Source organism: Chiloscyllium punctatum, chromosome 17 (genome assembly GCF_047496795.1).
Source record: "Chiloscyllium punctatum isolate Juve2018m chromosome 17, sChiPun1.3, whole genome shotgun sequence".
NCBI classification, from domain to species: domain Eukaryota; kingdom Metazoa; phylum Chordata; class Chondrichthyes; order Orectolobiformes; family Hemiscylliidae; genus Chiloscyllium; species Chiloscyllium punctatum.
Window position 1 is genome coordinate 56,820,854 of NC_092755.1, and position 20,292 is coordinate 56,841,145.

The 20,292-nt window shown below is 40.0% G+C and overlaps 1 protein-coding gene across 9 annotated transcripts in view; it reads left to right on the plus strand.

Annotated features, from left to right (window-relative positions):
- LOC140487859 (citron Rho-interacting kinase-like) overlaps positions 1-20,292 on the plus strand; it is a 221,205-nt gene that overhangs the window by 77,345 nt on the left and 123,568 nt on the right. For all 9 annotated transcript variants that reach the window (XM_072587208.1, XM_072587209.1, XM_072587211.1 and 6 more), the window contains 2 exons: positions 13,902-14,045; positions 19,881-20,000. In XM_072587208.1, the coding sequence (XP_072443309.1) occupies positions 13,902-14,045; positions 19,881-20,000 (264 nt within the window). The remainder of the gene's footprint in view (positions 1-13,901; positions 14,046-19,880; positions 20,001-20,292) is intronic.

Here is a 20,292-nt window from a genome sequence, read left to right on the forward strand (position 1 = left end):
TTGATGTCAGGAGTGGCACACCTGCAGACTTTCCTGTAAGCATTTGAACATTCACAATAGCCACTCTGTTTTCCAAATCAAAATAGTTTCAATCAGTTACAACATCCTGGAGGTCCAATAATAGTTTGGTGAGCTGGGACCAGTTGTTTTTCTCCTTGCAGATACATTGCGGGCTTCTTTCCAGCTAGTAATTTGGAGACACATGGAGAATCTGATGCAGGCTGCCATCTCAACCTGGTATCCTGCTCTCTCTTTGGAAGTTAAACAGCAATTGACTTAGAATCCAAAAATTATGTACTTAAGCAATTCAGCAAACTCAGGGCTCAGTCATGTGCCAAAGACAGGCACTTCTGGTATCAGGACCCATCTTAATGGGAAACTTTAGGTGTAAATAGCCATAGCCTTACCTTTCCTTGTTAGAGTTTCCATGATGAGGTGACTAAGTAACTATTAAAGCATTACTGCTTATTTTAAAAAATCGAACTTGATGATTTCCTTTGGCCAGATCTGGTTGGAAGCCGATGGTTCATCTCCAGCTCCTGTGTGTCACCTTTAGCTCGAATGTCGATGTGTTGCAGGGGATTCAGACGTTCCTGGAAACATAATCATCCTCAGCTATTTTGAGTCCAGTAAGAAATCGCATTTACATTTCAAAATGTGGAAGAGAATAGTTGTCTTTGGGGTTTTTCTCATACCCTCAGGCTGCAACAAATGATGTTGCTATCATTGAATACCTCAAAGTCAACATTTGGGGCAGGCTTGCCATTAAACCATAAGCTTAATTGAGTCAGCCATATGAATGCTGGGAATTCTACGGTGAGTAATTCATCACTTGATTCCCCAAGGCCAGTTTCCTTTAATAAGGCACAAGTTGGATCTATGAAATATTCTCCCCGTGCCAGGATATACAGCTCTAACAATATGCCCCTCAACATCTTTCAGCATGACGATCCGACACCTGTTCACCACCTTAAATATTCAGCCCTTCTACCACTAACTCTTAGTGCAAGCAGTGTACAGCATGTACCAAATACACTGCAACAACCCATCAAGGTTTCTTTGACAGCATCTTCCAACTGCACAATCCCTGCCATCTAGAAAATGCCTGGAAATAGTGGGCTTCCATCCAAGCCACACATCATCTAGACTTGTAAATTTTGAAAATATGTTTTATTCATTCATGATATATGGGTATCATGGATTTGCCAGCATTTGTTGCCCATTCTAGTTGCCCTTGAGAAGGTGAGCTACTTTCTTGCAGTCCATTTTGTGTTGGTACATCCACAATGCTGTTAGGGAGTGCATTCCAAGATTTTGACCCAGCGGCACTGAAGGAATGGTGAATGTTTCCAAGTCAAGATGGTGAGTGATTTGTTGGGGAACTTGATGGTAATGGTGTTCCCATGTATCTGCTGGCCTTGTCCTTTTGAGATGGAAGTGATCGTGTGTTTTGACAGTGCTATCTGAGGATCCTTCATGAATTTCTGTGGTGCATCTTGTTGATGGTACACACCTCTACTATTGAGCGGGAGTGAATGTTTGTGGTATGGTGCCAATCAAACAGCTGATTTGCACTCGAATGGTGTCAAGCTTCATGAGTGTTACTGGAGCTGCACATGAGGAGTATTCCATCACATTCCTGACTTGTGCCTTGTAGATGATGGACAGGAGGTGAGTTACTCGCTACAGATTTCCTAGTCTCTGATCTAATCTTGTGACCACAGTGCATCTATGGCTAGTCCAGTTCAGTTTCTGGTCCATTTTAACAGCAGGATGTTGATAGTGGTTGGTTCAGAGATCATAACACTATTGTCAGGGCAAATGTCAAGGGACGATGGTCCGATACTTTGTTTTTGGAGATGCCATCATCTGTAATTTGTGTGGCATGAATGCTACCTTCATTTTTTTCAGTCCAAGCCTGGATATTGTCCCAAGTCTGGCTGCATTTGGGCATGGACTGTTTCAAGTCTTATTGAATTCATGGCCTTACAAGTCTTATTGAATTCTTTGAGGAGATGACCAAGCATGTGGATGAGGGTAGAGCAGTGGATGTAGTGTATATGGATTTTAGTAAGGCATTTGATAAGGTTCCCCATGGTAGGCTTATGCGGAAAGTCAGGAGGCATGGGATAGTGGGAAATTTGGCCAGTTGGATAGAGAACTGGCTAACTGGTCGAAGTCAGAGAGTGGTGGTAGATGGTAAATATTCAGCCTGGAGCCCAATTACAAGTGGAGTTCCGCAGGGATCACTTCTGGGTCCTCTGCTATTTGTAATTTTTATTAATGACTTGGAAGAGGGAGTCGAAGAGTGGGTCAGTAAATTTGCAGATGATACGAAGATTGGTGGAGTTGTGGATAGTGAGGAGGGCTGTTGTCGCCTGCAAAGAGACTTAGATATGATGCAGAGCTGGGCTGAGGAGTGGCAGATGGAGTTCAATCCTGTCAAGTGTGAGGTTGTCCATTTTGGAAGGACAAATAAGAATGCAGAATACAGGGTTAACAGTAGGGTTCTTAGTAAGGTGGAGGAGCAGAGGGATCTTGGGGTCTATGTTCATTGCTCTTTGAAAGTTGCCATTCGGGTGGATAGAGCTTGTAAGAAGGCCTATAGTGTATTAGCGTTCATTAGCAGAGGGATTGAATTCAAGAGTCGTGAGGTGATGTTGCAGCTGTACAGGACCTTGGTAAGGCCACATTTGGAGTACTGTGTGCAGTTCTGGTCGCCTCACTTTAGGAAAGATGTGGAAGCTTTGGAGAAGGTGCAGAAGAGATTGCCTGCAATGGAGAATAGGTCGTACGAGGATAGGCTGAGAGTGCTAAGCCTTTTCTCGTTGGAACGGCGAAGGATGAGGGGTAACTTGATAGAGGTTTAAAAGATGATTATGGGAATAGATAGAGTAGACAGTCAGAGACTTTTTCCCCGGGTACAACAGAGTGTTACAAGGGGACATGAATTTAAGGTGAAGGGTGGAAGGTATAGGGGGGATGTCAGGGGTAGGTTCTTTACCCAGAGAGTGGTGGGGGCATGGAATGTGCTGCCTGTGGGAGTGGCAGAGTCAGAATCATTGGTGACCTTTAAGCGGCAATTGGATAGGTACATGGATAAGTGCTTAAGCTAGGACAAATGTTCGGCACAACATTGTGGGCCGAAGGGCCTGTTCTGTGCTGTATTATTCTATGTTCTGTGTAACATCTGAGGAGTCATGAATGTTGCTGAATATTTGTGTAATCACTGGCAAACGTCCCCACTTCTGACCTTATGATAAAAGGAAAATAGTTGATGCAAAAGCTGGAGATGGTTAGGTCCAAGAGTCTACCATAAGAAGTTCATGTAGCACTAGACTGGAGCTGAGATGACTGACCTCCAACGACCATAACCATCTTCCTTTTGTGCTATGTATGATTCTAACCAGTGGTGAGCTTTCCTCCAATTCCCATTGACACCAATTTTGCCAGGATCCTTGATGCCTAACTTGGTCAAATGCAACCTTGATGTCAAGGGCTGTCACTTCCTCTCACCTCTGGAATTAAGCAATTTTTCCACTTTGACCATAAGGCCATCATTATGTCAGGAGCTGAGTGGATCTGACGACCCAAAACTAGACATCGCTGAGCAGGTGCTGCTCGATAGCACTAATGATGACCCCTTCCGTCACATGATCGAGAGTAGACTGATGAGGCAGAAATTATCCAGGTTGGATGTGTACAGGATGTAATGGACAATTGTCCATTCTGTTGGCTAGATGCCATTGTTAAAGCTGTACTGGGACAATTAGCTAGGGGTGCTGCAAATTCTGGAAGACGCATCTTCAGTACTATTGTTGGGATGTTGTCAGGGGCCATAGTCTTTGCAGCATTCAATGCCTCAATTGTTTCTTGATATGATGTGGAGTGAATCAAATTGGCTGAAGACTGGTACCTGTGATACTGCGAACATTTGGAGGAGGCAGAAATGCGATCATGGCACTTCTGGCTGAAGACTGTTGTGATTGCTTTAGTCTTATCTTTCACACTGATGTGCTGGGCTCCCCCATTATTAAGGATGAGGATATTAATGAACTACCTCCTCCAGTGAGTTGTTTAATTGTCTATCATTATTCACAACTCGATAGGCAGCACTTCAGAGCTTTGATCTGATCTATTTGTTGTGGAATCGTTTATCACTATCACTTGCTGCATTTGATATTTGGCATGCAAGTAACCCTGTTTTGTAGCTTCACCAGGTTGACCCCTCTTTTTTTTTGTCTGCCTGGTACTGCTCCTGGCATGCCCTCTTGCATTCTTCGTCTTCCACTGCCATGCTAACAATGTTATGGACATGCTTACACCAGATGGTTTAAGGATTTTTGTTTTGCATTCATGCTTGGGATGTGTGGCATTGCTGGCTGGCCCAGCATTTATTGCCCATTGCTAGCTAAATAATCATAACCGAAATTTACTACTTCAATAAGTTAGATGATTTTAAACTAGCCAAAAAGTAATTTTGTTAAATAAAGGTTGGTTGGTTGTTAGTTAGTTACAGGATATTCTACAGAGTGCATTGTAGAAATTTACGAAGTCTACTTTGAAAGCACCTTCAAAATCTGCCACCACTATCTTTGAGAAGGACAAGGGCAACAGATATACAGGAATGACACCACCTGCAAGCTTCACTAGAAATCACTCATCATCTGCGGTTCCAACAAGTGTTACTGTGTCAAACTCCTGAAACTCCCTGCCCATTGGCCTGTCTGTCTTCACAAAATGGACGACAGTAATTAAAGAAGGCAGCTCATTACCACATTTTCATGGGTAACTGAGAAGAAATGCTAGCATAGCCAACAATGCACTGTCCCAAAAAAGAATGGAATGAAAAGCACCTTCTGCAAACAAATGATTCATAGCTAACACCCTTAACTTGTAAATACACAAAGCTGAATAATTTTAACCAGTTACTATCAATTTTGCTGTAACTCTGATCTGAATCTCCGGTTTAAATTTGACAAATTGTTCATTATAACAGCATCTACTTTATTTTTCCTGTATCGTGGTTACTGAGTGGCTACAATTTAAGCATGAGTTTCCATATTCATTGGCAAGGAATTAATTATGTCCAGAGATTTCAAATTTTCCTGCCTCCCAGTTAGTTGATTCTTTTTTTGACATGTTTAAATCTGTCAATGTCTCCTGCTGCCTTCTCCACATTGTAGGCCCCTTGCTCCCCTTCACAATGTTGCCTTCTTCTACTTCATTCCAAGTCCTCTGGTTGAATGTTCTAACTTCCTTCATATGGGAGGATGCTGTCAGAGGATTTGGTTACAAACCTGATCAAAAAGTGTGGCAAGAACAGGTAAGTCAGGCTGATGCTGGTGGTGAGGAATCTTTTGGAGAGAATTCCAGTCCTCTTGGAAAGTATGATTTCAGTGAAACCTAGCAGTACCACGAACGTCTTAAAGTAAATAATGTTTTATTAACGTATCATATGTGTTTGAGCAATGGTGGATCTCCAATAACGATCAACTCCTGACCTTAAGCTAAAAAACAGAGGTGTCTCTACATGCTACACTGAAGTCAACCCTCCCTGGTGCAACTGTCTCATTTATAGAGTCGTTGAACAGCACACTATTGAAGACAGCTGATCAACCCTTAGTTTCTGCCGCTATCGACACCTGATTGAAAATCTACCATCTTAGTGGGAGGTGATGGCATAGTGGTGTTATTGTAGGACTGTTAATTCAGTGACCCAGGCACTGTTTTGGGATACAGGTTGAAATCTTGCCACGGCAAATCGTGAAATTTGAATTGTATAAAATAAATCTGTAATGAAGAATCTAATGATGACCATGAAACCATTGTTGATTATTGGAAAAAAAACATCTTGTTCACTAATATCATTTCGGGAAGAAAATCTGCCATCCTTATCTGGTCTGGCCTCCATATGACTCCAGAGCCATAGTAATGTGATTGACTCTTAACTATCCTCTGGGCAATTTCGGATGGGCAGTAAATGCTGGCCTAGCCAGCAATGCCCTCATCTCTTGAATGAATTTTTCAAAAGAATTGTTGTGAATTGCATTTATACCAATTCAACTTTCTAATAAGACGGTCTGATATCAAGAAGGAATAGTCGGCTTTGCTTAGTTTAAGGTTGACATCATTGAGAGTGTGGAGCAGATGAATAATTGCTGATAGTAGCAGCTAGAGAATTCATGAACTGTATTAGGGATGAATATTATAGATTAGAGGGAGCTCTCTACACAGTCTGTGTTGATATCCAAGATTAGAGGCAACAAAAGAGGTAATCCAAGCTTGTGGCTACATTTGGGAAATGAAGTTGTAAAATACTTCAATGAATATTGCCAGAATGGATTTTCAGTTTCTTGCAGACTTATCTGAAAATTCACCAGAAAGCAAGCAAGAAAATGAGATACTGAAGATTTCAAAGCCAGCTCTGCATTGAATATCAGGTTTATGAAGGGAAGCGACTTTGTATTGCAGCAGAGGACCATGATTTCACAGTATCTTCTCTGAGAACTTAATGGCCAGTTTATTGCATTTTGATGTTTTATAATCAGTTGTTGATAAAATAATGTAGATAGATTGACCTGTATTGGAAAGTTAGATGCGATTCCAGTGAATTTTGACATGCCAGCTAAACAAGCAGTGAGCGAAGATGGAGAGAAATCAATGTTAATGAAGACAAAGTGTAGATTCATTCTGAGGTCACATATTTCCGAATGGGGCAATGCTTCAACCATTAAAGGTATTGAAGAAAAGGAAACACCACAAACAGCGGTTGTCCATGTTTGTAATAAATAATGGATTGTTGAAGGTAGCTTGAATATGGCTGAGGAAAGTTTGGATCTTCTGACCAGAAGGATTGGAAAAAACTTCTTCTCATCTTGAACATCTTCAGGTCACATCCTGTCAGTAATGTTTTTGCCAAAGTTGGATCTCAGGACAGTGATGATGCAGTGATTACCTGTGCTCTATCCAGCTTTGCTCAACCATTAGATATCTATTTGGAAAAGATCTTAAAAGAATTGGGAAGCCATGCTGAAGTTGTATGGGACATTGGTGAGCCCTCTTCTGGAATATTGTGTCCAGTTTTGGTCGCCCAGTTATGAGAAGGATATTATCAAGCTGGAAAGGGAACAGAAGAGATTTACCAGGATGTTGCTGGGTATGGAAGGTTTGAGCTATAAAGGCTGGACCTTTTTCACTGGAGCGCAGGAGGTTGAGGGGCGATCTAATAGAAGTTTATAAAATAATAAGAGGTTTAGGTAGAGTTAATGGTTGTTGACTTTTCCCTAGATTGAGGAATTTCAAGACAAGATTCTAATTTTTAAGGTAAGAGGAGAGAGATTTAAAAAAGAAATAAGGTAATTTTTTTACAGAGCGTGGTTCTTATGTAGAATGAACTTGGATATAGATACAATTACAAAGTTTAAAAGACAATTGAATAGATACATGAATATGAAAGGTTTGGAGTTTTAACGGCCAGGAGCAAGCAGGTGGGACTAGTTTGGTTTGGGATTATGGTCGGCATGGACTGGTTGGACCGAAGGTTCTGTTTCCATGTTGCATGCTTCGATGATAGCAGAAGAAAAAGATGCGATAACTGGAGGAAAAGACTTTCCCTAAAAGATGAAGCTCCAATGTTACGAATGCTGTGCAAACGTATAGCCGTGGGATGAATGGAGATTATTGTTGAATTATTCAAGAGATGCAGGTTAATCAATGCACATTGGCACAGAAGGTGATGTGTGCAACAGTATGGCCAATGAGTACATGTTTTGGTGAAGAGGTTGATCTATCTAATGCAGATTTTGTCTTCAGAACCAAATAATGTGTCACAGCAGAGAATGATTGTTATGCCTTAACATCTTTTCATTTCATTCCCCGTAAAATAGTATTATTTTCTATATTGTGACTCCAGGGTAATTAGAGATGGATGATAAATGCAGTTCTCATCAGCAGCGCTCACATCCCATGAGTGAATGAAAAAAAACTGAGTGGAATTGTCCAAATTTGTGTTTAAAGCTTTTGTTTCTGAATTTGATACATTAAATTGTGTAAACTAAAGTCAATTTATGTCTCCAGTAAGGTTATTTTATATATAAGTAATAAAAAATATTTTTGCCTGCTTTTTGTACTACTTTTGGACATGGATTTGGCATCACAGCCTCTGGCCTGGAGTAGGAGAATGATTTACACGTTGATTTCGAAACCTGATTCATCTGATTCCTGAATGTGCCTTCCTTAATGATCAAGTTTTCTATTTGGACTTGAAACAGGAATCATCTGGTTCAGAGATAGGAATACTACCAAATAAGCCACAAGATCTTTTCAAGAATTTGTGCTGTGATCCCTCCTCTTTTTGAAATCCTGTAGTTTAGTGACCCACGCTTGAAAGTCACAAGACCTAATCTAAAACTTTATAGATGACTCAAAATTCTGAAAATGTAGTAACGATAAGTAAGGAATGACTGACTATAGGAGCCTGTAGGCATAATAGTGAAATAAACAGGTAAAATTTCACCGACATTAAGTGATTCACTCTTGTAGGGAGAGTGAGGAGAGTGAGAAACTGTGTACTTCTAAAGGGGATGCAGGATTTGTAACCATGTGTTCCCAATTCTTTGTGGGTGGCAGGGCAAGTCGAGAGGCTTCTTAAAAAGTCTTGGGATTCTTGGCTTCATAACTTGAGATATAGTACACAAAAACAAGTAAGTTATACTCTGCATGGTAGTTAGACCTCAGCTGGTGTATTGTGGCCAATTCTATTCACTACATTAGGAAGAGTATTAAAGCCTTGAGAGGGTTTATTACCATGGTGAAGGACATCAAGTTACTTGTAGAGAGCAGAGGAATTGTATAGATCTCTTCAGAACATAGAAGGCCAAGGTGAAATTTAGTAGAAACATTCAAAATTATGAACATTTAGTAAGGACTAAATGTCATTTTGAAACAGTTTGTTAATAAATTTGAGAAAATTACGTAAGTAAGCCAATTAGAGGCAACATGAGATGGGGAGAAAATAAAAGACTTTGCATACAGTTGTTTTGAACTTGAATGCACTGCCTGAAAGGGCATGGAAGCAAATTCAATATTAATATCCATGAGGGAAATCGATAAATCTCTAAAATAGAAGTGTTTTTAGGGGCTGTGGCAAAACAGCAGTAAAATGGGACTAATTGAATAGCTCTTTCAAAGAACTAGCATGTGCATGGTAGATCAAATCCTGCTCCATGACTTTATCATTTCAATGACTTAAACGAATATTGAATTGAAGTAGAACTTGAAAAAGTATGTGGATGGACACTGAGGGGTCAGTTTCTCAAAAACCAATATTTTAGACCCAAAATGAACAGTTAGTCCCTGACTTGCATGAGAAGTCAATGACTACCCAAGAAACCTGTGTATTTTTTCCCTTTGCGCAATGTAATGTGGCTGTAGAAAGAAATTTGCATGCAATGATGCATTGGCATGAAATTAGCATAAATCAATTGGTGTGAATTATGCTGTGGTTAAATTGGAAACTCAGGAATATTAGCACTTCCCGTTATGTTGTATCTGTATCTTCATATCATTTGTGTAATGTTTCTCTGCAGCTTATCTGATTTTACTGGTTATTAAAAGTAGGATTGCTGAAGAGTCTAGTTTTAACCTTTATTTCAGTGATCAGTTTTTTCTCCAATTGATTTCGTCACGATAGCCTTGGTTATTTTTTAATAGACTAGCGACTAAACTTAATTTGGTCGTCGTTTGAGATGTTGCAACATAGGGGTAGCAAGCCAAACCAAATCAGCCACTATTGCTGATTCGTGTTACAGTGATCTTAAAACATTTAGTGACCTTCAAAATTGCTCAATTGTTTCTAACCAGACTTTACAAATGACAGATCTGAGACTCCAAGTTTATAACTTTAAAAAAATGATAATTTATTGGTCAAAATATAACTTAAGCAGAACACTGATAAATAACAAGGCAATCTAATTAATACCGGCCATCTAAGACAACCTTCTTTGAGTATAAACCCCCATTCTCACATCAACGGACAGACATGGTTAAGGGATCAATTACAAAAGAAAATAAAAAGAATTGTTAATTCGATAATCATCTCTCTGAAGAATACCAGCCTTTTGTGAAATCCTTTGATGGGTTGTGTTACAGGCACGTAGAATTGTGCATTTTGCTTGCTTTCTGAAATCACTGACTGATTCAAACTGTTTCAATAGACTTCTGGAAACTTTTACTTCATTTATTGTAGAATAGGGTTCTTTTCTCAGAACATTCAGCAAACACAATAACTAGAGAGAGCAAAACCAAAGTTGTGTAGCTTGTAAGTAAAAACTGCCTCCTGCTCAAAACCCTAATTGGCACCAGTTCACTTTTGTTTTCTGTCTTTTTCAGCACTCTTTGTGTTTGGCTGACCAGCGCCAGTACTCCCTTGATTGACCAATTCAACATCCAATCATCTGCCAATCCCTGAGCATAACCACATCTTGGTGCCGAGTGACTACAGTGTTTTTTAAATCGAGAATTAACCTGCATTATCTTTCCAAGCCATTTCCCAACAGCAAATGTTAGCCATTTGGTCTTCTTTTTAAAACAAGCTACTGTTCAAAATTCACAGTTCCAAGTCAAAAATGAGAAAAATAGAAAAATAACAATAGTCTGAATAGAGGGGATTCATGGAAATGTTTCTGGAAATATAAACATTTATTGATGAACTCTGTTGTTGTGTTTCTGTTCGCCGAGCTGGGAATTTGTGTTGCAGACGTTTCATCTCCTGTCTAGGTGACATCCTCAGTGCTTAGGAGCCTCCTGTGAAGCGCTTCTGTGATCTTTCCTCCAGCATTTGCAGTGGTTTGCATCTGCCGCTTCCGGTTGTCAGTTCCATCTGTCCGTTGCAGTGGCCGGTATATTGGGTCCAGGTCGATGTGCTTATTGATTTGAATCTGTGGATGAGTGCCATGCCTCTAGGAATTCCCTGGCTGTTCTCTGTTTGGCTTGTCCTATAGTAGTAGTGTTGTCCCAGTCGAATTCATGTTGCTTGTCATCTGCATGTGTGGCTATTAAGGATAGCTGGTCATGTCGTTTTGTGGCTAGTTGGTGTTCATGGATGCGGATCGTTAGCTGTCTTCCTGTTTGTCCTATGTAGTGTTTTGTGCAGTCCTTGCATGGGATTTTGTACACTACATTGGTTTTGCTCATGCTGGGTATCGGGTCCTTTGTCCTGGTGAGTTGTTGTCTGAGAGTGGCTGTTGGTTTGTGTGCTATTATGAGTCCTAGTGGTCGCAGTAGTCTGGCTGGAAGACAGCTCACGATCCGCATTCATAAACACCAACTAGCCACAAAACGACATGAGCAGCTATCCTTAGTAGCCACACACGCAGATGACAAGCAACATGAATTCGACTGGGACAACACTACTATTCTAGGACAAGCCAAACAGAGAACAGCCAGGGAATTCCTAGAGGCATGGCATTCATCCACAGATTGAATCAATAAGCACATCGACCTGGACCCAATATACCGCCCACTGCAGCGGACAGCTGGAACTGACAACCGGAAGCAGCAGATTCAAACCACTACAAATGCCAGAGGAAAGATCACAGAAGCGCTTCACAGGAGGCTCCCAAGCACTGAGGATGTCACCGAGACAGGGGACAAAACGTCTGCAACACAAATTCCCAGCTCGGCGAACAGAACCACAACAACGAGCACCCGAGCTACAAATTTTTTCACAAACTTTCAATTGATGAACTCTTTTAAACAAAAGAACTTCCTTTAATCCATGCAGGCTTGTTGACTTGCTTATCTTGTTACTTCTAGTCAGGTGAAATCGGCCTCTTTAGTACTCTATTGCTTTCCTGCCAACTACCAGTAAAATAACTGGTTTCATGGTTATATTCTTGCTACTTAACAGTCGAATCACACCAGCTGTTCTCAGTTCACTGCCATATGGTCTGTCTCTGAACCGCTGCTAATGATTTCTGCCACCCAGTTTCAGCAGCACAATATGATTGTATCTGTCTTTCTCTCCAAACAATTGGTGTTGTAGCATGGAAACTGCACATTGGTTTAGTAACAACTATCATACTTGGAGTATTGTGTGCAGCTTTGATCAGGAGTTAATGAAGGAAATGTGTGAACTCGGGAGGTAGAGAGAAGAGCCATTGTGGTGATTCTTGTAATTGAAACATTGCATAATGGTATAAAACCATTTGTTTTGAAACTTTTGCTGAAAGGGGGCTTTATAAAGGGTATATGAAAGGATAGTTTGTAACAGGCAACTTAAAATAAGCTATGACATTAGTACAGGGGAGCACAGGCTCAAATAGCAAAAGACCTGTAGCCAGGGCTTTCTTTACATGACATGAATAGTCCCAGGTGCAAAAGACCTTGAAATGATTACATCAGAGTTTGCATATTGTAATGAAGAAAGTCTTTAGATGGATAAGCTATGATAAATGGAGACCATTGCCCTTCTTCAAAGGTTGTTATCTTATGACTTCTTTTAAAAAATAAAGGTAGTCAAAAGTAGAACTCAAAAGTTCTCAAAAGTTGCCAACTGGGAAGATTGTGTCAACGATCATTCCCCACTGTTCCACAATTTGTTTAAATGTGTAAAATTCCAATGAGATCACCAAAATGACCAATTTGCTCAACTGCTGCTCAAGACAAAAACAACACACACCAGGTTTCTTCAGTAACCGAAAATTAACACAATTTAATGTAACAGACTTGACTTTAACAAGAGCACTGAAAAGAAAGGTTTACAAATTTATGGAACTTAAGCTGCACTCCTTCAAGACCCCAAATATACACATACACCATCACAATTAAGATAGACAAAAGACATACAGTTCACACCTATACTGTGGATGGAAAGGAATGTGGACAGGTTAAAGAAAATTCTGAAGATCATAAGTCCAGATCACAAGGTGGAAAGTTAGTTTTCTCTCAGACCTTTTGATATTTGTAGTGATCACTGTTGTCAGAATCATAGTATCCCTACAGTGTGCAAACAGGCCATTTGGCCCAACAAGTCCACACTGACCCTCTGAAGAGTATCCCACCCAGACCCATTCCCCTACCCGATTACTTTATATTTCCCCTGATTTATGCACCTGATCTATACATCCCTGAACACTGTGGGCAATTCAGCATGACCAATTCACCTAACTTGCACATTTTGGATTGTCTATAGAATGAGGATTGTTCTTCGATTTGTTGGTTGATCAGGTGAACCTGTGTTTTTTTTCTATTTATGAATTCTTTCTTTTAAGGTTTTCAGTATTTTTTTTCTTGCTTTTCCTCACAGCGAAGGAGTGAAGGATGCTTTCCGCAGGAATTGGACAGTTTTTCCACTCTTCTGCTCTTTACACTTACAGTTTTTAATATTCTGCAATCAGACGGCTGTAATAAGAGAGTATTTACTTAACTCGTAAGATTCTCAGCCATTCAGTCTTGATTTCTTCCTCTTACTGCTTCCCCAAAGTAGCAATGTATCGCAGAGAATCATAGAATCCCATAACAACTGGATTTTCAAGTTGCAAAACTCTTTGGCTTTTAACCTGCATCAGTTCAACCTCCATTTCAGCTTGCAGACCAAAAAGAATATGTGGTCTCTTACAATACTCACAATCAGAAGGTTGGGATACATTGGGCAACTGGCTTAGTGTGTTAGTGACCAACACAGAAATTACTGAAAAATCTCAGCAGGTTTGGCAGCATCTGTGGAGAGGAATCACAATTAAGGAAACATTAACTCTGATTTCTCTACACAGATGCTGCCAGACCTACTGAGATTTTTCAGCAATTTCTGTTTTTGTTTCTGTTGTCCAGCATTCACAGTTCTTTGGGATTTTTATTTTAGTGTGTTAGTGATGTATTTATTTAACTCTAATTTTCAGATGGATCAAGAAGTCACCCATTTACAACGTAAACTTTCTGAGCTGGAAACAGCTCTTGAGCAAAAGGATGTGGAACTTAAGGCATCTGAAACCCAGAAGTCAATCCTGGAACAAGATTTAGCCACATATATAACAGAGTGTAGTGTAAGTAGAGACTACTGTTTATTGGATTGTGGCTAAGAATGATATTCAGAATACTTCAACCTGTTCTGAACTTTAAACGCATCTAAGTTTCCTCGGCGACTTGACTGTCATGGTGGCATCAGGTCTCTCACCCCAAACCTTTGGGAGCCTATCTTTCAACCATTGTTTAAGGTGCTCCTTTAAAATTTATCTGTTTAGCCAAACTTTGGGTAATCACATAAACTTAGTGGACTTTATTATCACAATGCAATTGTTGCTTTATGATGAAGTGTTGCCTTCGTTCTTCTCTCTTATTCTCTCTCATTTCTTGAATGCAGTTATTTATTATGGCTAAGATTTCATGGCCGAGAGTGTGGTGCTGGAAAAGCACAGCAGGTTAGGCAGCATCTGAGGAGCAGGAGAATTGATGTTTCAGGCATAAGCCCTTCATCAGGGCTAATGCCCAAAACGGCAATTCTCCTGCTCCTTGGATGCTGCCTGACCTGCTGTGCTTTTCCAGCACCACATTTTTGACTCTGATCTCCAGTATCTGCAGTCTTCACTTTCTCTCAAGATTTCATGGTATATAAATGCTCTGGTACCTCACCCCAATGATTCTCCTGTGTCAAGTTTGACAGTGCTTGACAATAGTTTATTCAAACATGGAAAGCTACTGCAGCAAATTGATCTTTTTGTCATGGGCATAGTTTTCCTGCAGAGCTGAAAATGTGTTGCTATAAAAGCACAGCAGGTCAGGCAGCATCCAAGGAACAGGAGAATCAACGTTTCGGGCATCAGCCTTTCTTCAGGAATGCCCGAAACGTCGATTCTCCTGCTCCTTGGATGCTGCCTGACCTGCTGCGCTTTTCCAGCAACACATTTTCAGCTCTGATCTCCAGCATCTGCAGTCCTCACTTTCTCCTCGATAGTTTTCCTGCAGTCTATTAGCATTATTTGCAACAGAAGCACAAATGTTTTTTTCTAACCTATGAATATTTTGGTTAGTTCAAATCCTATCTGGGATCACCAGACTCAGCACAAAGATAGGAATTAAACTGGGGCACATGATTGTCTGAAAAGTCTTATTACATACCATGCAGTGATTTAGCACAAATTTGGACAATTTTCTGAAACAACTTCTGTCAATATTATTACCTTTTTAACCTTTAAGACCTTTTGTCAATGATCGATACCAGTGAACCTTATTGCAGTGTCTATCGGTTTAATATTTCAGTACTGAATGCAATTTTAACTTAGAGTGGTTGCTGTCATCATTGTATTCACTTGTCAGACCTGATCAAAAGAACTCTGAAGGGGTACATCTTCAGCTGTAGGTCAAGAAGAGAACTAAGCTCAAGAATATTTTGGGAACACTTGGGATTAACATATTCACCTTATTCCAGGGTGTGTTTGATTGACTGACTAGTTGGCATCTATTTCAGGCATTACTACCTTCCTTGCTTGGTTGTTGGATTTGATGACTTAAATAGTAGGTTTTTTTTAGATTAGATTACTTAGTGTGGAAACAGGCCCTTCGGCCCAACAAGTCCACACCGCCCCGCCGAAGCGCAACCCACCCATACCCCTACATTTACCCCTTACCTAACACTACGGGCAATTTAGCATGACCAATTCACCTGACCTGCACATCTTTGGTTTGTGGGAGGAAACCGGAGCACCCGGAGGAAACCCACGCAGACGCGGGGAGAACGTGCAAACTCCACACAGACAGTCGCCCGAGGCGGGAATTGAACCCGGGTCTCTGGTGCTGTGAGGCAGCAGTGCTAACCACTGTGCCACCGTGCCGCCCCTCAAGTTGTAATAACTAGAGTGAGAAAGAGGGCACTAAACTAAGTATTGGCTGTGTGAAGGGAGATTTACTAAGTTAAAAGGAAAGGAGAAGGCAATAGTGCAGGAAATTGATTTAGGTAATAGTAACCAGAGTGTGACAAAAAAGGACAGAATGTAAGAGTAGATGAATCAAAGAATGGTCGAGGTAGTATAACAGCTGCTTCTTTTCATTTTTGTGCTTTTTTAAAATTGTGGACTGCAATGTGAATTAACTGTCTTAAAAGCCAAAATTGGAAGCATGCTTTTAAAAGCTGTAACCTGGCACTCATGGCAGTGGTAAGTAAAGTCAAAATAAAATCACTTTATCTGAATGTGTGTAACATCTGCAGTAAGATGAAATCGTGGCATAATAGAAGATAACTGGTTTAGCTCTCCTCTTTAAAGAGACATGATTGCAAGGTAATCAGATTGGGAAATAAGAATTCCAGGGTCCACAACATTTTAAACAGATGAACTTGGAAAAGGAGAAGTAGTAGCATGGATTACAAAAGATGATGAGAGCAAGAGTGATAAAGGATTTTCGCTCAAAACATCCGGAAATAGAGATGGTGTGGCTGAGCTAAGGAATAGCAAGGGTCAAAAGCATTGACAGGAGCAGCTTATACGCTTGGTAACTGCTATATGGTTGGACAGATTGTTAGGCAATAATTTTTTTGAATCTTTTAACAAAGTCAGTTTAATAGTTGTGGGGACTTAATTCTTTATATAGACAGTTCTAAAAGAACACAGAGCACAGAGTATTCTGTTGAATAGTCTTGTGACAATTTCTTAGAGTAATGTTTTATGCACTCAACCAAGGTTAAAGCTATTGTATTGTGCAATGAGGCAGGGTTGATCTGTTATGTCTTAAAAGATTTGATGGGAAATTGTGATTACAATTCAACTGATCTCCACTTTTAAATATGAAACAGCATACTCCAAATGCAATACTCCAAAAATTTTAAAAGCCAGTTGAATAGGCTTGAGGAGAGAGCTAGTGACAGTTGATTTGTATAAATTAACTAAGAAGTCTGGTGCTAAATAAATAGGGGAAAGCATTTAAAGAAACAACTCAATGTCCAACAAAAATTCATGCTATAGTGAAACAAAAACTCAACCAGAAAAATCCACCTAAGGCTTACAAAGGAAATTAAAAGTGACATTACATTAAAAAAGAGAGGCTTTTGATTTGCAAAATAGTCAGAAGACTAAGGATTTGGAGAACTTTCTGAAGCAACAAGGGCCACAAAAAAGTTGATGATAAGGGAAAATATAGAATGAATAAAATAGTTGAGAATATATATTATTAGAGATTTTACAGTATCTAAAAAGGCAAAGGGTAGCTAAATATTGGTTTCTTAATGACAGAGGATAAAGTATTATGGGGAATGAGGAAATGACAACCTGCTTAAACAAATATTGTGTGTTTTTTTAATTTAAAAACTGATACAAGTTGCATACCAGAAGGAGAATAACCTAGGGATTTAGTAAGAGTGAGGAAATTAAGGAAATTTAACATCAGCGCAGAATAAGCACTAGAGGAACTTGAAAAACTGAAATCTGACAAATCCTCGAACTGTTGACCTGCAAGGGTTTTAAAATAGATAGCTGTACAGTTGGTGAATGTGCTAGCTGTGATTTTCCCAAAAAAACTTTCTAAAAGGTTCCAGAATTGGAAGTTCACAAATATAACATCACTATACAAGAGAGCAGGGAGAGAGAAAACTGGAAACAGTAGGCAATTTAGCCTGACAACAGTCATTGGGTAATTCCTAGAATCTATTATTAAGGAAGTTTTAATAATGCAAGTAAAACAATGCAATATAATTAGGCAAAGTCAACATTGTTTTATGGACAGGCTTGCCAAATTTGTTAGCATTTTTTGAGGTAGTAAGCGAGACGATGAGGAATCAGCATATATAATTTAGATTTTGATTTCCATTAGGTTCGTGCACAAGAGAAGGGCCCATGGGAATGATGTATTAGCATGAATTAAAGATTGGTTAATGGACAGGAAGCAGAGAATAGGCATAAATCGGGTTTTGTCAAATTGATAAGCTGTGATGAATGGAGTATCATAAGAGATGTCAGCTGTTAAACGTCTATATAAATGACTTCAACAAAGAGTCTGAGTAATGTGTCTACATTTGCTGTGATGAGGTGGAAATGCAAGCTGTGAAGAATCAAGAATAGCTTTATTTGTCATTTCTACCATGTACAACCGGTACAGTAAAAATGAGACAGTGTTCCTCCAGGACCAAGGTGCTACATGGCAACACAAATTACATGAGAGTACAGTCATACACAGGGCAGCCTAAGAAAAAGCAGCACAGTAATTCCTGACTAGACAAGACAATAGACACAGTGGTGGACAAATTACAGTGTAACAATCAATGATCATTAATAAATGATCATTATTGTTTCAGCAACAATTCAAAAAGTCATGCAAAGAATTGCAGATGGAATAGAGTATGATCATACAGTGTTAAGATTAGAGTGGTGCTGGAAAAGGAGAGCAGGTCAGGCAGCATCCAAGGAGTAGGTAAATCGACATTTCAGGTAAAAGTATGATGACCGGACAACTGTATGTCCAGTGTATAGAATGTGATCATACAGTGTTAAGCAGCATGATGGCTTGGGGGAAGAAACTGTAGCAGTGTTTGGCTGTGAGAGACTGAGTACTTCAGTGTCTTCTGCCATTTGGCAGGAGGGAAAAACGTTTGAATGAGGGATGTTTTGGGCCATCCACAGTGCTGCTAACCTGCGGATGAAGCATGTGGTGTAAATGTCTGTAATGGAGGGAAGAGAGAACGAGATATCTTCTCAGCTGTCCTGACTATCCGTTATAGGGTCTTGCGATCCGAGACGGTGGAATTCCCAAACCAGACAGTGATGCAGCTGCTCGAGGTACTCTCAATGAACCCTCTGTCAAATGTGGTGAGGATGGGAGGTGGGCTTTCCTCCACCTATGCAGAAAGTGGCTGCAAATAGATATAGATAGGTTAAGTGAGTGTGCAACAAAATGGCAGATGGAGTGTAATTCGTGGAAATGAGAGGTTATTCACTTTGATGCTTAAGAGTAGAAAAGCAGGATCTTTAAAGGGCATGAAATGTGGAAATGTTGATCAGAGAGACTTGGGTGAACTTGTGAAGAAATCTCCAAAAAGGTAGGATACACGTACAGTAAATAATTAGGGAAGTACAGTGGGCCATTCTTGTCAATGGATTTGGTATACAATAGTAAAGATGTCTTACGACTTGTTGCAAAGCCACAGGGCTTTAGTGACATCAAAATATTGCGTGCAGCTTTGACTTCTATAATTAAGGAAGGAAGTACTTGCATTGAAGGTGGCACAGCAGAGATTCATCGGATTGGTGCCTAGGGTGCAAAGGTTGACTGGTGATTAAAGGCTGAGTAAATTTAGTCCCCATTCTTTCTGGTTTGAAGGAATGGGAGGTGATCTCACTGAAATATTTCAAATATTGTTCGAAGATTTTGAAGAGCTTGACAGTTCAAGGTAATTTACCATAGAGCTGCACTCACATTAGAGAGAGTTGTCTAGTCATTTATCTTCACAATGCATCAGGAACGGGGAGAAGTTCAGAAGGAGAGTCCTTCAAGGTGCAGAAATAAAAATTACTGAAGAAACTCCATAATGCTGGCAGCAACTGTGGAGAAAATGTGGAGTTAATGTTTTGAGTCAACAAACCCTTCTTTCGAACAGTAACCTCCTTCATTGTAACTTCAGCCAATGTGGGAATGCTGAAATCACATTGTCATCACTCTGCATTGCAAACCATCCATCTAGCCAATTGAGCTAACTGACAGTGAGAGATTGTTTGTTTCTTTTAGCTGGGAGAACAAGAACAAGGGGCATGATTTTAGGAGAAGGACTGAAATGAGAATTTGTTTTTACTTCGAGAGGAATTCCAAGAACTATGTCACCATGCCTGATTGTTGCTATTTACCAATATTCTTTCGTTTCCTGATTACCTGTCTGATGTTATATTTCTGACACTTTTCAGAGCCTAAAGCGCAGTCTTGAGCAAGCACGGGTAGAGGTATCTCAGGAGGATGACAAAGCACTCCAGCTGTTGCAGGACATTCAAGAGCAGAGTCGCAGACTGCAAGAGATCAAAGAACAGGTAACTGTGTAGTGGTTTTGGTCTGTTACATCCTACAATTAGGATTGGAGGAAACTGTTCTGCAGCATTTTGGCTCAGTAGGGTGTTCTTTAAGTTGTACTTGTACATGATGGTACTTTGAACCATCACCAATCCCAATGAGTCCATGTTTTCAAACCTGGGACCTTGACCATAATAGTTCCTATGATGGTATTCAGTCTCAGACTTTATTGTCAGGGTTTACTGCTTTCATATTTCTAGTCTTACTTCAGGATATCACCAAATAATTGTTCATTACAATTCTAATACAGTG